At 41.7% G+C, this 23,574-nt stretch overlaps 1 protein-coding gene across 5 annotated transcripts in view; it reads left to right on the top strand.

Annotated features, from left to right (window-relative positions):
* The window catches only part of LOC142370092 (sodium channel protein type 3 subunit alpha-like), a 316,646-nt gene that overhangs the window by 205,886 nt on the left and 87,186 nt on the right, over positions 1–23,574 (top strand). For all 5 annotated transcript variants that reach the window (XM_075452519.1, XM_075452518.1, XM_075452520.1 and 2 more), the window contains exons 17-19: positions 4,588–4,761; positions 9,156–9,317; positions 9,397–9,591. In XM_075452519.1, coding sequence (XP_075308634.1) covers positions 4,588–4,761; positions 9,156–9,317; positions 9,397–9,591 — 531 coding nt within the window. The remainder of the gene's footprint in view (positions 1–4,587; positions 4,762–9,155; positions 9,318–9,396; positions 9,592–23,574) is intronic.

Here is a 23,574-nt window from a genome sequence, read left to right as displayed (position 1 = left end):
AGGCTCTTTTGCCTTGTGTCTGTGTGTTTGTTGCTAGGCTACAAAGGGGTAATAAAGTTCATCTTGATCCTGGAAACACACAATTTATAGGAACTGATCAAAAGGGGAATAAAGCCACTTTATGTCTCAGTGGTGACATCCAGGCGGTCAGTGGCCTGAGGAGGTCAAGAGGAGGAAACGGTGGCAAAAAGAGGTGGAAAAGCGTTCATTTCTGGCCATTTGTCTTCAGCAGCCCATCCATCGAAGGGAAAACCCCCTGAGTGACGTATGGGGAGCACTTTGCCATATTTAATAAAGCCAGAAATGGGCCTGTAGAGTATTGGCACATTGTGACATTTCTGCTCAGTATTAGGGAGCAAGCATCAGTCCAATGACACCAGCTAGATCTGACCAGGTCGTGTTTTTGGCTTCCCGTGGAGAATAAAAACAGACTTCCAGCACACTTAAATGTCCATCCATCCATCCGTTTTCATGGCTGCAGGGGGGCTGCCACAGGGTTTACCCCGAACGGGTTAGAAGTTAGAAGTGGATGTAATAACCGGGTATCCTCCCTTTAACCGCATATACCCTGAACTGCACCACAGGATACAAAAAAAATCCTAAAAAAGATGTGAACTGAATGCAAAGAGACAAATAACCACAATGACGTGCAAAATGACTGCAAAGACACAAGATTAGAAGGTTTTTTGTGACCTTAAAATGAGACAAAGCAGCTACAGAGAGACACAATCAAACTTCTGTGAAATGCAACATGACAGCAAAGAGCAAAAAGATGCCAGCGAACACAAAAGAAATGAATAAAAGATGTAAAACCGACGCGGACAGATGGGAAACTCGGTGCATGAGGGGGACCCCGATCTGCTCCACTAACAGCAGCATGGGTGACATCCTCGTGCATCTGGCCCGCACGCTAACCCAAGCGTGCGCTAATGTTAGCGTAGCGGGTCAGTGTGCTGCAGCGGCTGAACTCCTGTTGGCTTTTAAAGAACTCGTGCACTTCAGCTGGAGTTATAGGAGGTGACACGTGTGTGCATGTGTGTGTGTGAACCTAACCCAGTCTGAAATGTCCTCCCCTTTGGCGGGCTCTGCCCTTCATTTAGCTCCTGCATCTTTCTGGGTTTGACTGCGTGCGTCCTTACCTGTAAGTGTCCACTTTTTCTCTCGGTGTGTGCGTACTTCTTGTGTTTGTTTCTGGAGGTATCAGCACACATTTGGGCTATTTGTCCGTCTCTGGAAGCAGAGCCTTCAGCCGTTTTAACGGATAAAACAACACATCCTTTCTAGGGATGCAAATTATCGATTAATTCATTAATCATCAGTTGATTGACCTTATCGATCGATTAACAATTAACTGATAAGCGGCTTAGTGCGTGGAATCGGGCAAAAATGGCACGAAAACGCACCTTCCATCCAAAATGGCTGCCTTCCTGTGGACGTGGGACCATGGCGGCATGAGACTTTTTTGTGCGTCTGGGCATGATGAATGAGTGTACCGAATTTTGTCGTCCCACGCGAAACTAATCCCAATGCGGGGATCATTTTAAAGCATCGTAGGGGGCGCTACAGAGTCAATGAGCGACTCCCAAAAATATAAAGTTTAGATTCTTTCATGTCGTCGACTGGCAGGTGGCGCTCGCAAAATTTCAAGAGTTTTCGAGCACCTTTTGCAAAGAACAATAACTCTTACAGATACAATAGGGTCCTTGCAGTTTCACTGCTCGGTCCCTAATAATTGTGCACTAGCTCACCTGTTGCATGTGAAACATTAAGCAAAATAAAATAAATTTTAAATACAAATTTAAACAATATGGGTAGGCCTAGCCTAGACATAATAATCTGGTAAACTGCATATGTAACCACTCCACTCCGTTCTGACCGCCTCATGTTTGTTTTTTTGTTTTTTTTGCCGCCTCACGTTTGTGTCGGGTCGAGCTCTCGCGGCTCGCGAGAATCTCGGGTCACGTTCAGGTACGTCCTGTGGGAAACGGTCTTAGATTAAAATGTTCAATTAGTCGACAATTAATTTAATTTAGTGGATTCTTATCAATTCTTAGACAATTTAGGAAACGAAAAAACAGACAATTTAGGTAACAAAGACAAGTTAGGAAACAAAGACAATTTAGGAAACAAAGACAATTTAGAAAACAAAGACAATTTAAAAAACAAAGACAATTTAGAAAACAAAGACAATTTAGGAAACAAAGACAAGTTAGAAAACAAAGACAATTTAGGAAACAAAGACAATTTAGAAAACAAAGACAAGTTAGAAAACAAAGACAAGTTAGAAAACAAAGACAATTTAAAAAACAAAGACAATTTAGAAAACAAAGACAAGTTAGAAAACAAAGACAAGTTAGAAAACAAAGACAATTTAGGAAACAAAGACAATTTAAAAAACAAAGACAATTTAGGAAACAAAGACAAGTTAGAAAACAAAGACAATTTAGGAAACAAAGACAATTTAGAAAACAAAGACAAGTTAGAAAACAAAGACAATTTAGGAAACAAAGACAATTTAAAAAACAAAGACAATTTAGAAAACAAAGACAAGTTAGAAAACAAAGACAATTTAGGAAACAAAGACAATTTAGGAAACAAAGACAATTTGGAAACAAAGACAATTTAGGAAACAAAGACAATTTAGGAAACAAAGACAATTTGGAAACAAAGACAATTTAGGAAACAAAGACAATTTAGGAAACAAAGACAATTTGGAAACAAAGACAATTTAGAAAACAAAGACAATTTGGAAACAAAGACAATTTAGAAAACAAAGACAATTTAGGAAACAAAGACAATTTAGGAAACAAAGACAATTTAGGAAACAAAGACAATTTAGGAAACAAAGACAATTTAGGAAACAAAGACAATTTAGAAAACAAAGACAATTTAGGAAACAAAGACAATTTAGAAAACAAAGACAATTTGGAAACAAAGACAATTTAGAAAACAAAGACAATTTAGAAAACAAAGACAATTTGGAAACAAAGACAATTTAGAAAACAAAGACAAGTTAGAAAACAAAGACAATTTAGGAAACAAAGACAATTTAGGAAACAAAGACAATTTAGAAAACAAAGACAATTTGGAAACAAAGACAATTTAGAAAACAAAGACAATTTAGGAAACAAAGACAATTTAGAAAACAAAGACAATTTGGAAACAAAGACAATTTAGAAAACAAAGACAATTTAGGAAACAAAGACAATTTAGGAAACAAAGACAATTTAGGAAACAAAGACAATTTAGAAAACAAAGACAATTTAGGAAACAAAGACAATTTAGAAAACAAAGACAATTTAGAAAACAAAGACAATTTAGGAAACAAAGACAATTTAGGAAACAAAGACAATTTAGGAAACAAAGACAAGTTAGAAAACAAAGACAATTTAAAAAACAAAGACAATTTAGAAAACAAAGACAATTTAGAAAACAAAGACAAGTTAGAAAACAAAGACAATTTAAAAAACAAAGACAATTTAGGAAACAAAGACATTTTTGGAAATAAAGACAATTTAGGAAAAAAGACGATTTAGAAATGGTTAGCTTTGGCTTTGTTGGACTAAAAAGCTGGAAAAAGTGGTCAGATTTGGTGAAGAAGGGACATGAAGTCAAGTTCATGATAATTGAATTGTGGCAGTGAATGAGATGGAAGATGTAGATCCAATCGCTGGAATGGATTGATGCTGCAGGATACTACGCTTTGAAAAGCAACATTTCTGGACTGAATTTATGCATTTTGAGTGAGTTCAGATCTAATAAATCTAAGGAAGCTCATGCACACAGAATCTACTGATTAATAGGGGTGGGCGAAAAAAATCGATTCATGTACATATCGCGATTTTTTTTATGGGATGATTTTAAAAATCGATTTTTCTCCCCTGAATCGATTATATTACGTCATATCCGTGTCCAGAAAAACTTCCATCAATTCATCACATTAAGTTATGTTAAAGCTAGCCCACATTTGTGCTGTGTGGACATTTCAATTCATTTTGTGACTGTAAACTTTAAAAAATGCCTCTTTTTGTCTCAGTTGAAATAAATGTCAGCTGCTGGACTGACTGACACAGACTGATGTGCATTTCTTATGGGAACAACATTCATTCTAGAAGTGTACGATTCAACTTTTTTGTTTTTTAAGGAGGAAGAAAATTGCAATTACTGATTATATCGCATCGCAATACTTGTAGAAATCGCAATTATCAAGAATCGTGATACAAATCGAATCGTGACCAAAGCATATCGTCCCACCCCTACTGATTAACAAGTAGCTGTTTGTTTCTAAATCTGAGTCTCTGCTAAATCTGAACACATGCATTCAGCTGTTCCTTCCATGGAATCACAGTCAGCTGCTGTTTTCTTAATAAAGATGTGATGCAATCCTGGAAATGCTTTAGAAAGCGACACACCTGCTGAGGTGTTTCAGATATGTCCCACCAGGAAATAATCCAGATGTTAATCCCTGCATAGAACTGAAAGCAGGTGTTTCAAACTAAACAATGTAAAACCCAAAGTCTCAGGTTTGTGCTGTAACTCGTGTTCTCGATGTGTGATCTGATGTCTGTCCACACCTCTGTGCCCCAGGTGTTCTCCGGGATCTTCACAGCAGAGATGGTGTTGAAGATCATCGCTCTGGATCCGTACTACTACTTCCAGACGGGCTGGAACATCTTTGACAGCATCATCGTGTGCCTCAGCCTGATGGAGCTCGGCCTGTCCGACGTGGAGGGGCTCAGCGTGTTGCGCTCCTTCAGACTGGTAAATACCACAGACACCGCCTCTTTAACAGCCTCCTGTCCCCAGAGACGGCAGGAATCACCTTGGAGACGGTGTAATAAAAAGATAAATTAAAGCTGCGAGCTGCTGTAGGCGGGACCGAGATGTGCGTACGTTGGGGCATGCGCTGGACGCCGTAGTCGCGCAGCTCTGCCCACACACGATACCCTTTACATACGTACGAAGTCGTCAGGGTGGACGTGTGTGCCAAGTTTCATGACTTTGCGATGATGATAACGCTCTCAAACCACAAACGCCATCACACGATTTTCACCGCCTGGCCACGCCCACACCATTCAGAGTTTGGAAAAGTTTCTCCATGATTTTATCTCCCCATGTCTTAAGAGTAACCTGGCCAAGTTTGGAAGCAGAGCCTTCAGCTGTTTGGAGCTTGTAGCATTAAATATGTAGGAGGGGTTTGATCAATTGCGAGGTGTGGAAAAAAACAAGACGTTTCCTACCACCAGTAGGTGGCGCTGTAGCTGGATGTCACTATTTTATATGTACGCGTTCAGGCTGGGTCCAGCATTCACCGTATGAAGTTTGGGACAGATTGGATAATATATGTGGAAGTTATAAGCGACTTCATTTTTTATGGCGAGTCATAAATTTGAGTCGTTGCCACGGCCACGCCCTTTGAGCTTTGAAAAAGTTGTCCAATTATTTTTCCCCCCATGTCTTAAGAGTAATCTGGCCAAGTTTGAAGCTTGTAGCATTAAATCTGTAGGACAAGTTCATATGCAAGGCGTGGAATTGGGCAAAAATGGCACGAAAACTCACCTTCCATCCAAAATGGCCGACTTCCTGTGGACGTGGGACCATGGCGACATGAGACTTTTTTGTGCGTCTGGGCATGGTGAATGAGTGTACCGAATTTTGTCGTCCCACATGAAACTAACCCCAATGCAGGACCATTTTTAAGCATCGTAGGGGGCGCTACAGAGTCAATGAGCGACTCCCAAAAATACAAAGTTTAGATTCTTTCATGTCGTCGACTGGCAGGTGGTGCTCGCAAAATTTCAAGAGTTTTCGAGCACCTTTTGCAAAGAATCGGACGGAAGACGGACGGAATAATAGGAAACAGTACAAAAGAAGCTCGTTGACAGACAGCCGAAGCACCAATGAGGCAGCAGCGTTCGTCAGGATGTGTCACATGGCCGATGATGAAGCGATGTCACTCGGCCTTAAAGTTCAGCTGCGGCCAACTACGCAGCAGCGAGGGGAAGCAGGCGAGAGCGGAGGCGGCCGCCGCCGCCGCCGCCGCCGCCATCAGACCCAGAAAACACACACACATCCTGGCAGCCCGGCTTCATCTGTCCCTGCCGATCTCTCCAAGTGTCACTCTGGACGTCGGCGGCCTCCACCAGAGGCAAACACACGCTGAGAAACACACTCATTCTTTCCTTCGCTCTGTGGGCTTCAGCCTCCTTTCTGTGGCTTTAACACGTTTTAATACAGAGAAGCTGTCGCCAAACCAAAGCAACTTACAGTCAGTGTCATGTTTCTGTGGATTAATGTGTTCCCTGGGGCCACGCTCACCTCCTGAATAACACCCAGGACCTATCCAGGACCTAAAAACTACTTTCTAAACCTTTGAACCTTTGTCCTCAACGTATCCTGATGCTTCAGGAGTCGAGTCAGACTTGGATAACTCACTGCTGGACTTTACTTTAGCAAAGAGTTAAAGGGACAGTTCGCCTCTTTTGACATGAAGCTGTGTAACATCCCATATCAGCAACATCATTTCTGAACATCTTCTTACCCCCTGCTGCGTCCTGTGAGCCGAGTTCCAGCCTCGTTTTGGTGTTGATGAAGGTAGTCCAGCTAGTTGGCTGGGGCTTAAAAAACAATATGTTCAACAGAGTAATACATTTGCATCACAAAATGGTTCTCCAGGAAAAAGTCAGACCTCACAATCGCTTGGCCCTATTTTCTCTCCCTTCGTATCACTGCCTGCTGTGCAGACCGAGCAGCAAACACCGTAACAGGCGCGGCTGTCGGCAGCCGAGGGAAGTTGAATGTTTGGAAGTCTTAGTTCTTCTTAGTTCTGAGTTAATCCTGTAAAATCTGAATAAAGTGGACCAAACGTTTTGTTTTTACAGCAACACCAGAGAAGTTTGTGAACCCTCCAACTATGAGCTTATGACAGGTTTTACAGGGACTTTAGTTCTGGTGTGAAACCGCACCTCCCTGTTTGACATTTCTGTTGTTTCTGATGGCGTCTGATGGCGTCTGATGGTTTCTGATGGTTTCTGATGGTTTCTGATGGTTTCTGTTGACGTCTGATGGTTTCTGATGGCGTCTGATGGCGTCTGATGGTTTCTGATGGTTTCTGTTGACGTCTGATGGTTTCTGATGGCGTCTGATGGCGTCTGATGGTTTCTGATGGTTTCTGATGGCGTCTGATGGTTTCTGATGGCGTCTGATGGTTTCTGTTGACGTCTGATGGTTTCTGATGGCGTCTGATGGCGTCTGATGGCGTCTGATGGTTTCTGATGGTTTCTGATGGCGTCTGATGGTTTCTGATGGTTTCTGTTGACGTCTGATGGTTTCTGATGGCGTCTGATGGCGTCTGATGGTTTCTGATGGTTTCTGATGGCGTCTGATGGTTTCTGATGGCGTCTGATGGTTTCTGTTGACGTCTGATGGTTTCTGATGGCGTCTGATGGCGTCTGATGGTTTCTGATGGTTTCTGATGGCGTCTGATGGCGTCTGATGGTTTCTGATGGTTTCTGTTGACGTCTGATGGTTTCTGATGGCGTCTGATGGCGTCTGATGGTTTCTGATGGTTTCTGATGGCGTCTGATGGTTTCTGATGGCGTCTGATGGTTTCTGTTGACGTCTGATGGTTTCTGATGGCGTCTGATGGCGTCTGATGGCGTCTGATGGCGTCTGATGGCGTCTGATGGTTTCTGATGGTTTCTGATGGCGTCTGATGGTTTCTGATGGTTTCTGTTGACGTCTGATGGTTTCTGATGGCGTCTGATGGCGTCTGATGGTTTCTGATGGTTTCTGATGGCGTCTGATGGTTTCTGATGGCGTCTGATGGTTTCTGTTGACGTCTGATGGTTTCTGATGGCGTCTGATGGCGTCTGATGGTTTCTGATGGTTTCTGATGGCGTCTGATGGTTTCTGATGGTTTCTGTTGACGTCTGATGGTTTCTGATGGCGTCTGATGGTTTCTGATGGCGTCTGATGGCGTCTGATGGCGTCTGATGGTTTCTGTTGGTGTCTGATGGTGTCTGATGGCGTCTGATGGCGTCTGATGGTTTCTGATGGCGTCTGATGGCTCCTGATGGTTTCTGTTGGTGTCTGATAGCGTCTGATGGTGTCTGATGGTTTCTGATGGCGTCTGATGGCTCCTGATGGCGTCTGTTGGCGTCTGATGGTTTCTGATGGCGTCTGATGGCGTCTGATGGTTTCTGTTGGCGTCTGATGGCGTCTGATGGTTTCTGATAGCGTCTCATGGTTTCTGTTGGTGTCTGATGGTTTCTGATGGCGTCTGATGGCGTCTGATGGCGTCTGATGGTTTCTGATGGCGTCTGTTGGCGTCTGATGGTTTCTGTTGGCGTCTGATGGCGTCTGATGGTTTCTGATGGCGTCTCATGGTTTCTGATGGTTTCTGATGGCGTCTGATGGCGTCTGATGGTTTCTGATGGCGTCTGATGGCGTCTGATGGCGTCTGATGGTGTCTGATGGTGTCTGATGGCGTCTGATGGTTTCTGTTGATGTCTGATGGCGTCTGATGGCGTCTGATGGTTTCTGTTGGTGTCTGATGGCGTCTGGTGGCGTCTGATGGTTTCTGTTGGTGTCTGATGGCGTTTGATGGTTTCTGTTGGTGTCTGATGGCGTCTGGTGGCGTCTGATGGTTTCTGATGGTTTCTGATGGCGTCTGATGGCGTCTGATGGTGTCTGATGGTGTCTGATGGCGTCTGATGGTTTCTTATGGCGTCTGATGGCGTCTGATGGTGTCTGATGGTGTCTGATGGCGTCTGATGGTTTCTTTTGGTGTCTGATGGCGTCTGATGGTTTCTGTTGGTGTCTGATGGCGTCTGATGGCGTCTGATGGTTTCTGTTGGTGTCTGATGGCGTCTGATGGTTTCTGATGGTGTCTGATTGCGTCTGATGGCGTCTGATGGTTTCTGTTGGTGTCTGATGGTGTCTGATGGCGTCTGATGGCGTCTGATGGTGTCTGATGGTGTCTGATGGCGTCTGATGGTTTCTGTTGGTGTCTGATGGCGTCTGATGGCGTCTGATGGTTTCTGTTGGTGTCTGATGGTGTCTGATGGCGTCTGATGGCGTCTGTTCGCATCTGAGGTTGAGATTTATCCTTATTTCTAACCCACAGTCCTCTTTTCTCTCCGTTTTCATCGCAGCTTCGCGTATTCAAGCTGGCTCGCTCATGGCCGACTCTCAACACCCTGATCAAGATCATTGGGAACTCCATGGGCGCCCTGGGCAACCTGACGCTGGTCCTCGCCATCATCGTCTTCATCTTTGCTGTGGTGGGCATGCAGCTGTTTGGGAAGAACTACCAGGTGAGGACGCCGTGCACACGCCTGCCGGCTGTCGCCGTGTCCGTGTTTGCTCACCCGCTTCCTTCCCTGATTTCTTCAGGACTGCGTCTGTAAGATCTCCAAGGACTGCACTCTTCCTCGCTGGCACATGAAGGACTTCTTCCACTCCTTCCTCATCGTCTTCAGGGTGCTGTGCGGCGAGTGGATAGAGACCATGTGGGACTGCATGGAGGTGGCCGGGCAGCCGCTCTGCCTCCTGGTCTTCATGCTGGTCATGGTGATTGGAAACCTGGTGGTGAGTTACCGTTACCTCCTGCTCGGTCATTTATTGCTCAGGTTCTCCACTCCGGGTCTTTGCTCGTTTCACTTTGGGTTGGATCAGGAGCAGAATGTCTCCTCTGGGTTTGGTCGGCCTGTTTGTACCTCTGTGGATGTTGGATTTCTCAGGATGTTTATCTGCTGGGTGCTCTGTGGGAGGATGCTGAGGTCAGAGGAGCACAAGAAGAAGAACAGCCTGTTTTATTCATCGGCTGTGTTCGAAACCGCATACTACATACTACATACTAAATACTACATACTTACATACTACATGCTACACACTACATACTGCATACTACATATTTCCATACTACATGCTACATGCATACTACATACTACATACTTACATACTACATGCTACATACTACATACTACATGCTACATGCTACATGCTACATACTACATGCTACATACTACATACTTACATACTTCATACTACATGCTACATACTACATATTTCCATACTACATGCTACATACTACATACTACATGCTACATACTTACATACTACATGCTACATACTTACATACTACATGCTACATGCTACATACTACATGCTACATACTACATACTTACATACTTCATACTACATGCTACATACTACATATTTCCATACTACATGCTACATACTACATACTACATGGTACATGCTACATACTTACATACTACATGCTACATACTTACATACTACATGCTACATGCTACATACTACATGCTACATACTACATACTTACATACTTCATACTACATGCTACATACTACATATTTCCATACTACATACTACATGCTACATACTACATGCTACATACTACATACTTACATACTACATACTACATGCTACATACTTACATACTACATACTTACATACTACATGATACATACTACATACTTACATACTACATGCTACATACCTACATGCTACATACTGCATGCTACATACGACATACTACATACTTACATACTACATGCTACATACTACATATTTCCATACTACATGCTATATGCTACATACTACATGCTACATACTACATGCTACATGCTACATATATCCATACTACACACTTACATACTACATGCTACACACTACATACTGCATACTACATATTTCCATACTACATGCTACATACTACATGATACATACTACATGCTACATGCATCCTACATGCTACATACTTACATACTACATGCGACATACTACATACTGCATACTACATATTTCCATACTACATGCTACATACTACATGATACATACTACATGCTACATGCATCCTACATGCTACATACTTACATACTACATGCTACATACTACATACTTACATACTACATGCTACATACTACATGCTACATACTACATACTACATGCTACATACTACATACTACATGCTATATACTACATACTTACATACTTCATACTACATGCTACATACTACATACTTACATACTTACATACTTACATGCTACATACTACATGCTACATACTACATACTACATATTTCCATACTACATACTACATGCTACATACTACATACTACATGCTACATACTACATACTTACATACTACATACTACATACTTACATGCTACATACTACATGCTACATACTACATGCTACATACTTACATACTACATGCTACATACTACATACTTACATACTACATGCTACATGCTACATACTACATACTTACATGCTACATACTACATACTTACATACTACATGCTACATACTACATACTTACATACTACATGCTACATACTACATGCTACATACTACATATTTCCATACTACATGCTACATGCTACATATATCCATACTACATACTTACATACTACATGCTACATGCTACATACTACATACTTACATACTACATGCTACATACTACATACTACATACTTACATACTACATGCTACATACTACATATTTCCATACTACATGCTACATGCTACATATATCCATACTACATACTTACATACTACATGCTACATACTACATATTTCCATACTACATGCTACATGCTACATATATCCATACTACATACTACATACATCCATACTGCATACTCATCGATCTGACAGTATGCAGAGTGTTTACCCACAATGCATTTCGCTCCTGCCCGAGCCGAAATCAGCCGGCCTGAAGCTGATTTCTCTTAAGCTCTAAACTCTGTAAACTTTAGCAACATTTGAAACATTTTCAGGTGAGAAAGTAGTCGTTTAGATCCCCAACGTGTTGAAAACCTGACAAAATACCGGCTGTTTACAATTTTGTTCCCACGAATTCGGCGCTACTAAAGCTAGCCGCAGTGAGCTAACGCACTTCCGGTTATTTTCACAAAATAAAATACCCGTTGCCTTTTATCATAGGGAAAGCCATTACCATACAATTGGTGCTTTTGTTTTGAAAACAGAAAGTGAACCTACCCTCGTTGTAGCTAGCTTGAAACTGCCGTTTTGACAGGAAATGACACTCGGCGACGTCACGTTCCATTGCATCTTGGGTAGTTTGAGTATGAGTAGTAACCTCATGATGCATACCCAACACTTCAGAGAATCTAGTATGCATCCGGGAACTTCTCGCTTACTCAAACCCGCATACTAACTCAAACAGTTAGTATGAGTAGTGGGAGAAGTGGGAGAAGTAGGAGAAGTATGCGGTTTGGAACACAGCCATCTCTTTGGGGAGGAAATGTTGACCTTCTGACCTCCGCTCTTCTTCTTCTCTTTCCCTCCCTCCCGTTTGACCTTCTGACATTTCTATCTGACTCCACATGTGGAGCTCAGCCGACAGCTTTTCCTCCTCCTCTCTGTCGGTCTTTCTTTTCCACACTTTGTTGCTTTGACGTACATTTAGCTTTCATTCTTTCACTTCAGAGCTGAAACGATTGATTTAATTCGTATAGAACTGAGTCGTCATGAGTTAAAGGGACAGTCGCCTGAGGGATTCGGCACTGAGACCTGATGTCAGCTGCACAGATTGTTTAGGCTGAAGAAAGAGATTTTAGTTTATAGGACCACAAAGGATCAGATTCATTTATGTTGATGGTGGAATTGGATTGGACGACAGTAATGTGAGAGAAATACATCTGAGACAGTCTGATTGATGCATGATGTCACAGATTTGTACAGAAAAGGACTTTTCTGTCCCAAACGTTGAGATTTAAGATCTGGAAAGTGGAACAAGTGGAAACTAAACAGCATGTGCAGGGAAGCTGACGGTGAAACATCAGAACTCCAAAGGTCTGAAGTAAAGCCATCAGCGCCCATATCAGACATATATTTCTTCTTTTTATAGTTTCCTTCAGCAACCGTGGCCCAAATTCACTGAATACATTCCTCCAAATGTTGGAACTTCTGACGTTAAATCCAATTGTTGGTACTGAATTAAGTTCTGTCACTTTTGATTCACAAAATGCTCGAATAGCCGACATTACTCGTGGCTTTTGGTCCGCTCTCATTTCTAAAACACGGTATTTTCATGCTGACAAAGTCACGCCAGGACTATTTCGGGCTGTGACCCCGACACCAAAAGCATCAGAACATCCCTACAAATCTGAGACATTTACAAGAAGATTTAGAGACGACTTCACCTTCATTTAGCAGAAGTTTTTATCTAAAGTAATTTGGGGTTTAGCGTCTTTCTCAAAGCACACCTCGACATATTGGCATGAACCAGCAGCCCAGAGGGCGACATCCTGAGCTGCAGATAAACTCCAAACAGCCTGAACACGCGTGCAGCCGCGTTGTGGCGCGCTGGTGTTGTTCCAGACGAGCCTGGTTGGAACACGTGTGTTTTTGGAGAACTAGAAGAACGAGCTTGGGAAGTTAGTCCTCGAGTTTGTCCGAAGCTGTTTGAACCCTCCTGTTATCAAATATAGTTTCATGTGCTGCGTGTAAAACTGCTGCAAGAAACATCTGGGTGTAAAACTGTTGCTGGAAACATTTGGGTATAAAACATCTGGGTGTAAAACTGTTGCTGGAAACATTTGGGTATAAAACATCTGGGTGTAAAACTGTTGCTGGAAACATTTGGGTATAAAACATCTGGGTGTAAAACTGTTGCTGGAAACATCTGGGTAAAGGAAGAGTAAAGGAATGTAACGCAAACACAGACCATGTTTTTATCAACTCAGATTTTGACATTTATTGGATGAATCAGTATTTTCTTGGTGGCTTTCTGCTCTTCAGCGCCTGAAAGCAAAGAGCAGTTTGTGAACCTTAGAGCTATGCGCTTCAGGCCTGAAACTGACCTGGAGCGTCCGTGGGGCTGAGATTCTGCAGTTTATTACTAAGCCTGACAGGAAATGCATGAGCAGGGTTCAGTTTTGTTTTTATGGCCAAACAGGAAATAAATTTGCCAAAGTGTCTTCTTGTGTTACCTTGAAGTTCCCCTGAAATGCTTCTCTGAGTGCTCGGCTGAAATTCAAAATGTGAGAAGCTAATTTATTGGATCAATTGGATCAAAGTTTGTGTTTGCACACAGGAAGCGTCTCACTTTAGCGGCTGCGAATAGTTGCTGTGAGTTATTCCAAACAGCATGTTCCTCTCTGTGTTTGGGACGTGGAGCTTCTGCCTCTGCAGGCTGGAGCAGCTCGGGGTGTTTTCCTCGTGCAGAACAGCTGTAATCTGCCTCAGACACTCAGCTGTGCAGGGGCCGCCCAGCTGAAAGATTTCCTTTCTTCTGATTTCTATCTGTCGTCTCCTCTTACGCTGTAACCCCCTCAGACGCAGCGTCTCCTTTTACCCGCCTTTCCCCCGCAGCATGAATGCATCATGTCTACACCTCTAAACGCATCAGTCAATCCATCACCGAGTGTGTTCTGACCAGAGCGATTCAGATCAGTCAGGTGGCAGGAACTGGAGAAGAGAGACTCCATCTTATCTGATGCGTCTGGGAGAAGGATATTCAGAGCGTGGGGTCGCTCTCTCCTGTTTCCTCAGGCGTTCATCAGGAGCTCGATGAGGAGGAGGGACAGCGGGGATGAGGAAGGGAGAAAGGGGTGTAAACAAAAACATGAAAGAAGAAAAACTGGGAAACTTTAAAAGAACACAAGAATGTGGAGCAGGCAACATGATTAAAAAACATGAAAGAGCTTAATGGAGATGCGGAGGGACCGTTTAATTCTGGGGCTGATTAGCATCGCGCTCCTTAAAGGTGCAACGTATAGGATGTAGATGGATTTAGTTTAAAAACACGCTGAATCCCTCGTTGAGTTATTTCCATGTCGTGCACTAATGCAAATACAGCGAATGCTGCATTTCCTCCAGTAGATCGGCCTGAATACAGGCTTTAAAGGGGAACTCCGGGGCATTTGAAGCGTGTTTCCATTGCTAGAGGTTGTCAAATACTGCCAGTAGGACACAGAGAGGTGCGTATCTGCGCTCCCTGTGTGGAGATCGCTCTGTCCGCACAGCGTGTCATGCGAGGCTAATACGTGGTGGCTAAGGGGCAAGCGCTAACCCTTCCACGTAAAACAACAACTTGCACACAGCAGAAACGTCACACCACTTTATAACCCATCCGACAATAAAGTCACAAGCCTTACCATCAAAACCATATGCATGGTTCTCACATTACTGGCATGGGGACGTTACAAAACAACTTTATAAACAGCATGTCACTCACCGGCTGGCTGTAGGCTCGCGCATGTGAAAGCCCAGAAGAGTCGATGGACGATAATCCCATATACAAAACAATTATATTCTCTAGAAAAACTGCGTTCAAGCATTTAAAACATTACAAGAATATTACTGGGCATGTATTGTTGTAATGTTTTAAATACTTGAACGCAGTTTTTCTAGAGAAGATAATTGTTTTGTATATGGGATTATTCTCCATCGACTCTTTTGGGCTTTCACATGCGCGAGCCTACAACCAGCCGGTGAGTTACATGCTGTTTATAAAGTTGTTTTGTAACGTCCCCATGCCAGTAATGTGAGAACCATGCATATGGTTTTGATGGTAAGGCTTGTGACTTTATTGTCGGATGGGTTATAAAGTGGTGTGACGTTTCTGCAGTGTGCAAGTTGTTGTTTTACGTGGAAGGGTTAGCGCTTGCCCCTTAGCCACCACGTATTAGCCTCGCATGACACGCTGTGCGGACAGAGCGATCTTCACACAGAGAGCACAGATCTGGACCTCTCTGTGTCCTACTAGCAGTATTTGACAACCTCTAGCAATGGAAACACGCTTCAAATGCCCCGGAGTTCCGCTTTAAGGCTGTATCATAAGCTAGCATTAGCAACATGCAGCTAGCTCACCTGAGCCCTGGGGTGGAGGGATGTCAAATCAAATCAAATTTATTTGTACACTGGAAAAAATCCAAGTCTTACAGAGTATATTTGTCTCATTTCTAGTGAAAATATATCATTACACTTAATATAAGACACAACTGCTTAACAAGTACTATTTCAGCCAGATATAGGGACTTGTTTGAAGACAATACATCTGGAATATCTTGTTAAATGAAAAAGTCTTGAAAACATCTTGTTTTGAGTCACATATCATATGAAACAAGCTTTTTTTTTTTACATTTGAAGAGGTTTTTAAGCTAATTTCAAGATCACTTTTATCTCAAAAGTCCTAAATATCACATCTTATTTCAAGAAATCTTGACAAGCCGATTTTCACTGGTTCCATTGGCAGATTTATTTGATTATTTCAAGCAAAAACGTCTTTTATTTGTTGTTTTTTTAACTTATTTTTGGAGGGGCATTTTTTCCAGTGTATAGCACATTTCATGTACAAAACAATTCAAAGTGCTTTACATAAAATAAAAGCATTGCAGCAGGGAGTGGAAGAAGCATTAAAAATACATTAAAGAATATAAAAAGAAACAAATTAATTAAAAATCAGCAACAGTCCAGATAAGTTCAAAGATATCGTGCAGATTTCATGCATAGACACATGAGAACAGAAATGTTTTTAACCTGGATTTAAAAATGTCTCCATTTGGTGAAAGTTTAATCTCCACTGGCAGTTTGTTCCACTTGTTTGCAGTATAACAGCTAAATGCTGCTTCTCCATTTTTAGTCTGGACTCTGGACTGGACCAGCTGACCTGAGTCCTTGGATCTAAGAGCTCTGCTGGCTTTATATTCTCTGAACAGATCACAGACGTAAACCATCAGCTTTTATAATCTACTCTGTGTGAGATGAAAGTCTGTAACTACTGTAACCACAACCAGGCGCATAATGGGCGCATAAAACACCACAAACATAAACACAAAACCAAATCTAACATGATTAGAACATTATTCCTAAAACTGGAGCTTCGGGAGAAAGAAAACGAGATAATTACTGAGCAACAGCAGCAGAGAGAAGGGCTGGAATGCACCTCTTCTTTTTTACTCCCCCCTTTTTGTCCTTCATCTCTTTCACTGCCTCCTCTTCTTCGTCTCTGTTGTTATTAATACACACTGAAGTGTGTTCTCATCTTCACCAGCCAGTGGATCATGATGTGTGTGTGTGTGTGCAGCAATAATGGAGTCCCACTCATCTATTTAGCTTAATGGTCTCATGGATATTTAATAACGAGCTTGATATGCCAGACAGCCTCCTCACACACACAACAGCGTCTCATTCTTCTGCAACAGGAAGTGTATCTGCCCCTGCAGAGGGATATGCTGACCCAACGCAGGGAATACACAACAACATGCGGGTGTGCGTGTGTCACCATGACCGAACCTTTCCAATTCATCTGATTTATCCCTTTAGAAATGGCCTCATTGTGCTCACCTCAGCTGGTGTGTGTGTGTGGAGGCATTTGTGCATGAATGCTTTCACCTGTGTGTGGGTGTGTGTGTGTGTGTGTTTGGGTTTTTGTTGCCCGATGTCAAATGTCACATCCTGTAACAGAAAGAGCGAAGGGGTGGAAGTGGAATGGAAGGACGTTAGAATATACGGAGAAGCAGGGAAGAAAGAATCAGAATCAGAAAAAACTTTATTTATCCCCGAAGGGCAATTAGAAGGGCGAAGAGCGGTCCATTAAAAGAAGAGCAAGAAAATGGAATCATAAAGAGAATAAAACACAGAAGGGGTGACAAAAAATAAATAATAAAATAAATTAAAAAAATAAATTAAAATATTTAGCAAATAAATTAAAATATTTAGCAAATAAATTAAAATATTTAGCAAATAAATAAAATAAGGCGTCGATTAAATTAAAATGACAATGCGATTAAAGAAATGATGGGATGTAGGATAAGGGAAGAAAATAAGGAAAACAAAGGAAGGAATTAGAGAAAGGGTGGAAAATGGAGGAAGGAAGAAAAGTTAGAGAGAAGAAAGGGAAGCAAAGAGATGGAGGGAAGAAGAGAAACAAAGGAGGAGAACGATGTGGAAACAGGAAGGAACGTCAATAAGATGTATGAGAGATGAGAGAAAGTACACTGAAAAAACAACTCATAAGATTTACTTTGTATATATTTATTTAAACAAGTAAAGTCTACTTGTTTTTTACTCAAAATTTTAAGTAAATGTTATATATCTGTAGTATTTGCTGTTATGAAGTAACTTAGTAGATTTTAACGATACACTTTCAGAGTAAAGTTTATGTAGTATTTCTAGGTTTATGTACATACAACTATTAAACATTTAAATTGTATGAGGAAACCTAAGTAAAACTTACTCTTCCCCCATAATTCATGTATTACGTTAATAAAATGTTTAATTTAGAAGCTCTAGTTCTTACTGAATCTTAAAAATACAAGATAGAAGTGACGACAGTTACTCTAATAGAGTTTACTTCACCAAAAAGTCACTTTTTTCAGTGCAGAGAGATGGAAGCAAGGAAGAGATGGAGAGAAAAAAGAAATGAAAGACGTAATTAAAATACAGAATGATGGGAGGAAGAAAGATAAAGAAAAGAAAAGTGTGAAACAGAGAAGGAAACACTGAATAAGAGAAACTTTAAGGAAGAATAACGAGAATAAAATGAAAGATGACAGAAGGAAGAAGTGAAGGATGTCAGCCATGGAAAGAAAGAAAGAAAGAAAAAAAGAAAGAAAGTAAAAGGAGAGAACAGAGGGATACGTGGACTGATGAAGGAGGGATGAGGAAAAGAAAAAAGGGGACTAAAAGGAAGGATGAAGGATAACGACAGGAGGAAAAGAAAGAGAATGAGGAGAGAATGAAGGGATGGAGACTGAAAGAAAGTAAGAGCAGGAAAGGAGGAGAATGAGAAAGAAAAGGGATTAAAAAAGAAAGAAGGAAAGACAGAAACATGGAATGAAGGTAGAAATGGGTAGAGACAGAAGAAAGAATAGAAACCAAAAGGATGGAATGATATTTGGATGAAAGAAAAAGAAGAGAAGAAGAAGGGATCAAAAGAGGAAAAATATGAGGAACAAAAAAAATGAAATGAGAGAAGATTTTAGGGATGTTAAGATAATGAGAAGAAAGGAGAGAAAGAAAGAAAGAAAGTCAGGGAATAAAGCTTAAACCTGGAAAAGAAAGTGATAGATGGGAAGGAGTGATGGAGGAAAGGTGGGAAAGAAAAAGGAGGGAGAGGATAAAAGGAAGGAATATGGACAGAGCATGAAGGAAAGAGGAGAGACAACTGGGAAGGCAGGACTGAGGAAAGGAGGAGTGGGTGAAAGGGACGAGAGGATGGATGGATGGGAATGACGGAGGAAAAGAATAAAAGAAGTAAGAGTGTGGGACAAAAGAAAGAGAAGAAGGAAGGGATGAGGGGAGGAATAAAGAAGGAAGAAATGAGGGGAGGGATAAAGAAGGATGGGAGGAATAAAGAAGGATGGGAGGAATAAAGGAGGAAGAAGTGAAGGGAGGAATAAAGAAGGAGGGGAGGAATAAAGAAGGAATAAAGAAGGAGGGGAGGAATAAAGAAGGAATAAAGAAGGAGGGAGGAATAAAGAAGGAATAAAGGAGGAATAAAGAAGGAGGGAGGAATAAAGAAGGAATAAAGAAGGAGGGGAGGAATAAAGAAGGAATAAAGAAGGAGGGGAGGAATAAAGAAGGAAGAAATGGAGGGAGGAATAAAGGAGGTAGGAATAAAGAAGGAGGGAAGGAATAAAGAAGGAATAAAGGAGGGAGGAATAAAGGAGGAATAAAGGAGGGAGGAATAAAGGAGGAATAAAGAAGGAGGGGAGGAATAAAGAAGGAAGGGAGGAATAAAGAAGGAATAAAGAAGGAGGGAGGAATAAAGGAGGAATAAAGAAGGAGGGGAGGAATAAAGAAGGAATAAAGAAGGAGGGGAGGAATAAAGAAGGAAGAAATGGAGGGAGGAATAAAGGAGGTAGGAATAAAGAAGGAGGGAAGGAATAAAGAAGTAATAAAGGAGGAATAAAGAAGGAGGGGAGGAATAAAGAAGGAATAAAGAAGGAGGGAAGGAATAAAGAAGGAGGGAGGAATAAAGAAGGAATAAAGAAGGAGGGGAGGAATAAAGAAGGAATAAAGAAGGAGGGAGGAATAAAGGAGGAATAAAGAAGGAGGGAGGAATAAAGAAGGAATAAAGAAGGAGGGAAGGAATAAAGGAGGAATAAAGAAGGAGGGAGGAATAAAGAAGGAATAAAGAAGGAGGGAGGAATAAAGGAGGAATAAAGAAGGAGGGAGGAATAAAGAAGGAAGAAATGGAGGGAGGAATAAAGAAGGAGGGGAGGAATAAAGGAGGAAGAAATGAAGGGAGGAATAAAGGAGGAAGAAATGAAGGGAGGAATAAAGAAGGAGGGGAGGAATAAAGAAGGAATAAAGAAGGAGGGGAGGAATAAAGGAGGAAGAAATGAAGGGAGGAATAAAGGAGGTAGGAACAAAGGAGGGAAGGAATAAAGAAGGAAGAAATGGAGGGAGGAATAAAGAAGGAGGGAGGAATAAAGAAGGAAGAAATGGAGGGAGGAATAAAGGAGGTAGGAATAAAGAAGGAGGGGAGGAATAAAGAAGGAAGAAATGAAGGGAGGAATAAAGAAGGAGGGGAGGAATAAAGGAGGAAGAAATGAAGGGAGGAATAAAGAAGGAGGGGAGGAATAAAGGAGGAAGAAATGAAGGGAGGAATAAAGGAGGGGAGGAATAAAGGAGGAAGAAATGAAGGGAGGAATAAAGGAGGTAGGAACAAAGGAGGGAAGGAATAAAGAAGGAGGGGAGGAATAAAGAAGGAAGAAATGGAGGGAGGAATAAAGGAGGTAGGAATAAAGAAGGAAGAAATGGAGGGAGGAATAAAGGAGGTAGGAATAAAGAAGGAGGGGAGGAATAAAGAAGGAAGAAATGGAGGGAGGAATAAAGGAGGTAGGAATAAAGAAGGAGGGGAGGAATAAAGGAGGAAGAAAGAAGGAATAAAGAAGGAGGGAGGAATAAAGGAGGAAGGAATCATGAAACGAATGTGATGAAGAACAGAATGCTCAGAGGAAAAAGTCTGAAGACAAAACTTCTCCGGGCCAACCTTCGTCACGGAGACGGTTACCATGGAGGATGTGAGACCTGGTTGCCGTGACAGTGAGGCCCATGATGTAACACCCAGAATGCACTGGGGTGAGAGGGGGGACCGGCCTGTTTGCAGGTGTACAGTAACGCAAAATAACTGATTCTGATTGGATGAAAACTTAAACAGAGTTAAACTCTGCTCACACACACACACACACACACACACACATGCACAATGATGATGTCACGTTTTATCAGCCAGTTGTGTGTGTGTGTGTGTGTGTGTGTGTGTGTGTGTGTGTGTGTGTGTGTTTGTGTTTGATGAGCATCTGTGCTTTCACCGGCAGATAAAGACAGAGGTGGGAATTACCTCTTATCTCACGCACACACCTGGGTACATCACTCTGTGTGTGTGTGTGCACGTGTGTGTGCACGTGTGTAACGCCACGCCTCCACGTGATGGACATTTAAAAACAACAACCCTTCGTGTTTGTTCTCCACGAGTTTGTTTTTGTCTCCAGAATCAGTGCGACACCTTTGTTCTGCTTCTCCTGTCAGAGTGCCTCCTCCTTAAAGAGTGCATGTGTGTGTGCGTGCATGTGTGTGTGCACGTGTGCAGCTCTGCACAGACAGAAGCAGCTGAGCAGATGTTTGGTTTTATGACAAACGAGCGGCTGAATGTGTTTGGCTGAGTCAGCGCCTCAGCTGCAGCACACCTGCCGACTCCCCTTCCTGCTCCTTTACTTCCTCTCACCTTATTATCTCATCACACACGTCTGCTCACTGGCTCTGAATGCTTTCCAGGGCTGCTCACACACCCACCAACCAGCAGTTTGACAAACATCTGCTGGAGAACACCAGACCTAAAGGTTGACTTTGGGCCTCATGCAAGAACATTTTCGTATTTTTATTCTAAATTTCTCTTAGGCTGTGTTCGAAACCGCCTACTGCATACTACATACTACATACTTCCATACTGCATACTACATACTTCCATACTGCAATACTCCATACTACATACTACATACTACATACTGCATACTTCCATACTGCAATACTCCATACTACATACTGCATACTACATACTGCATACTACATACTTCCATACTACATATTGCATACTACATACTACATACTGCATACTTCCATACTGCAATACTACATACTACATACTGCATACTTCCATACTCCATACTCCATACTGCAATACTACATACTACATACTGCATACTTCCATACTGCATACTACATACTCCATACTACATACTGCATACTACATACTACATACTTCCATACTGCATACTCCATACTGCATACTGCATACTTCCATACTGCAATACTCCATACTTCCATACTGCATACTCCATACTTCCATACTGCATACTCCATACTTCATACTTCCATACTGCATACTTCCATACTGCAATACTCCATACTTCCATACTGCATACTCCATACTGCAATACTACATACTGCATACTTCCATACTGCATACTTCCATGCTACATACTGCATACTACATACTGCATACTACAAACTACATACTTCCATACTGCAATACTCCATACTTCCATACTGCATACTACATACTACATACTTCCATACTTCCATACTCCATACTCCATACTTCCATGCTACATACTGCATACTACATACTGCAATATTCCATACTGCATACTACATACTGCATACTACATACTGCAATACTCCATACTGCAATACTACATACTACATACTGCATACTTCCATACTGCAATACTACATACTACATACTTCCATACTTCCATACTCCATACTCCATACTTCCATGCTACATACTGCATACTACATACTGCAATATTCCATACTGCATACTACATACTGCATACTCCATACTGCAATACTCCATACTGCAATACTGCAATACTACATACTACATACTGCATACTTCCATACTGCAATACTACATACTACATACTGCATACTTCCATACTGCATACTACATACTCCATACTGCATACTACATACTGCATACTACATACTACATACTTCCATACTGCATACTCCATACTGCAATACTCCATACTTCCATACTGCAATACTCCATACTTCCATACTGCATACTTCCATACTGCAATACTCCATACTTCCATACTGCATACTTCCATACTGCAATACTCCATACTGCAATACTACATACTTCCATACTGCATACTTCCATACTGCAATACTCCATACTGCAATACTACATACTGCATACTTCCATACTGCATACTTCCATACTGCAATACTCCATACTTCCATGCTACATACTGCATACTTCCATACTGCATACTTCCATACTGCAATACTCCATACTGCAATACTACATACTGCATACTTCCATACTGCATACTTCCATACTGCAATACTCCATACTGCAATACTACATACTGCATACTTCCATACTGCATACTTCCATACTGCAATACTCCATACTTCCATGCTACATACTGCATACTACATACTGCAATATTCCATACTGCATACTACATACTGCATACTACATACTACATACTTCCATACTGCAATACTCCATACTTCCATACTGCATACTACATACTACATACTTCCA

Source organism: Odontesthes bonariensis, chromosome 20 (assembly GCF_027942865.1).
Source record: "Odontesthes bonariensis isolate fOdoBon6 chromosome 20, fOdoBon6.hap1, whole genome shotgun sequence".
NCBI lineage: Eukaryota > Metazoa > Chordata > Actinopteri > Atheriniformes > Atherinopsidae > Odontesthes > Odontesthes bonariensis.
Note: the sequence above shows the minus strand (reverse complement) of the source record. Positions and strands in the feature narration are given on the sequence as shown.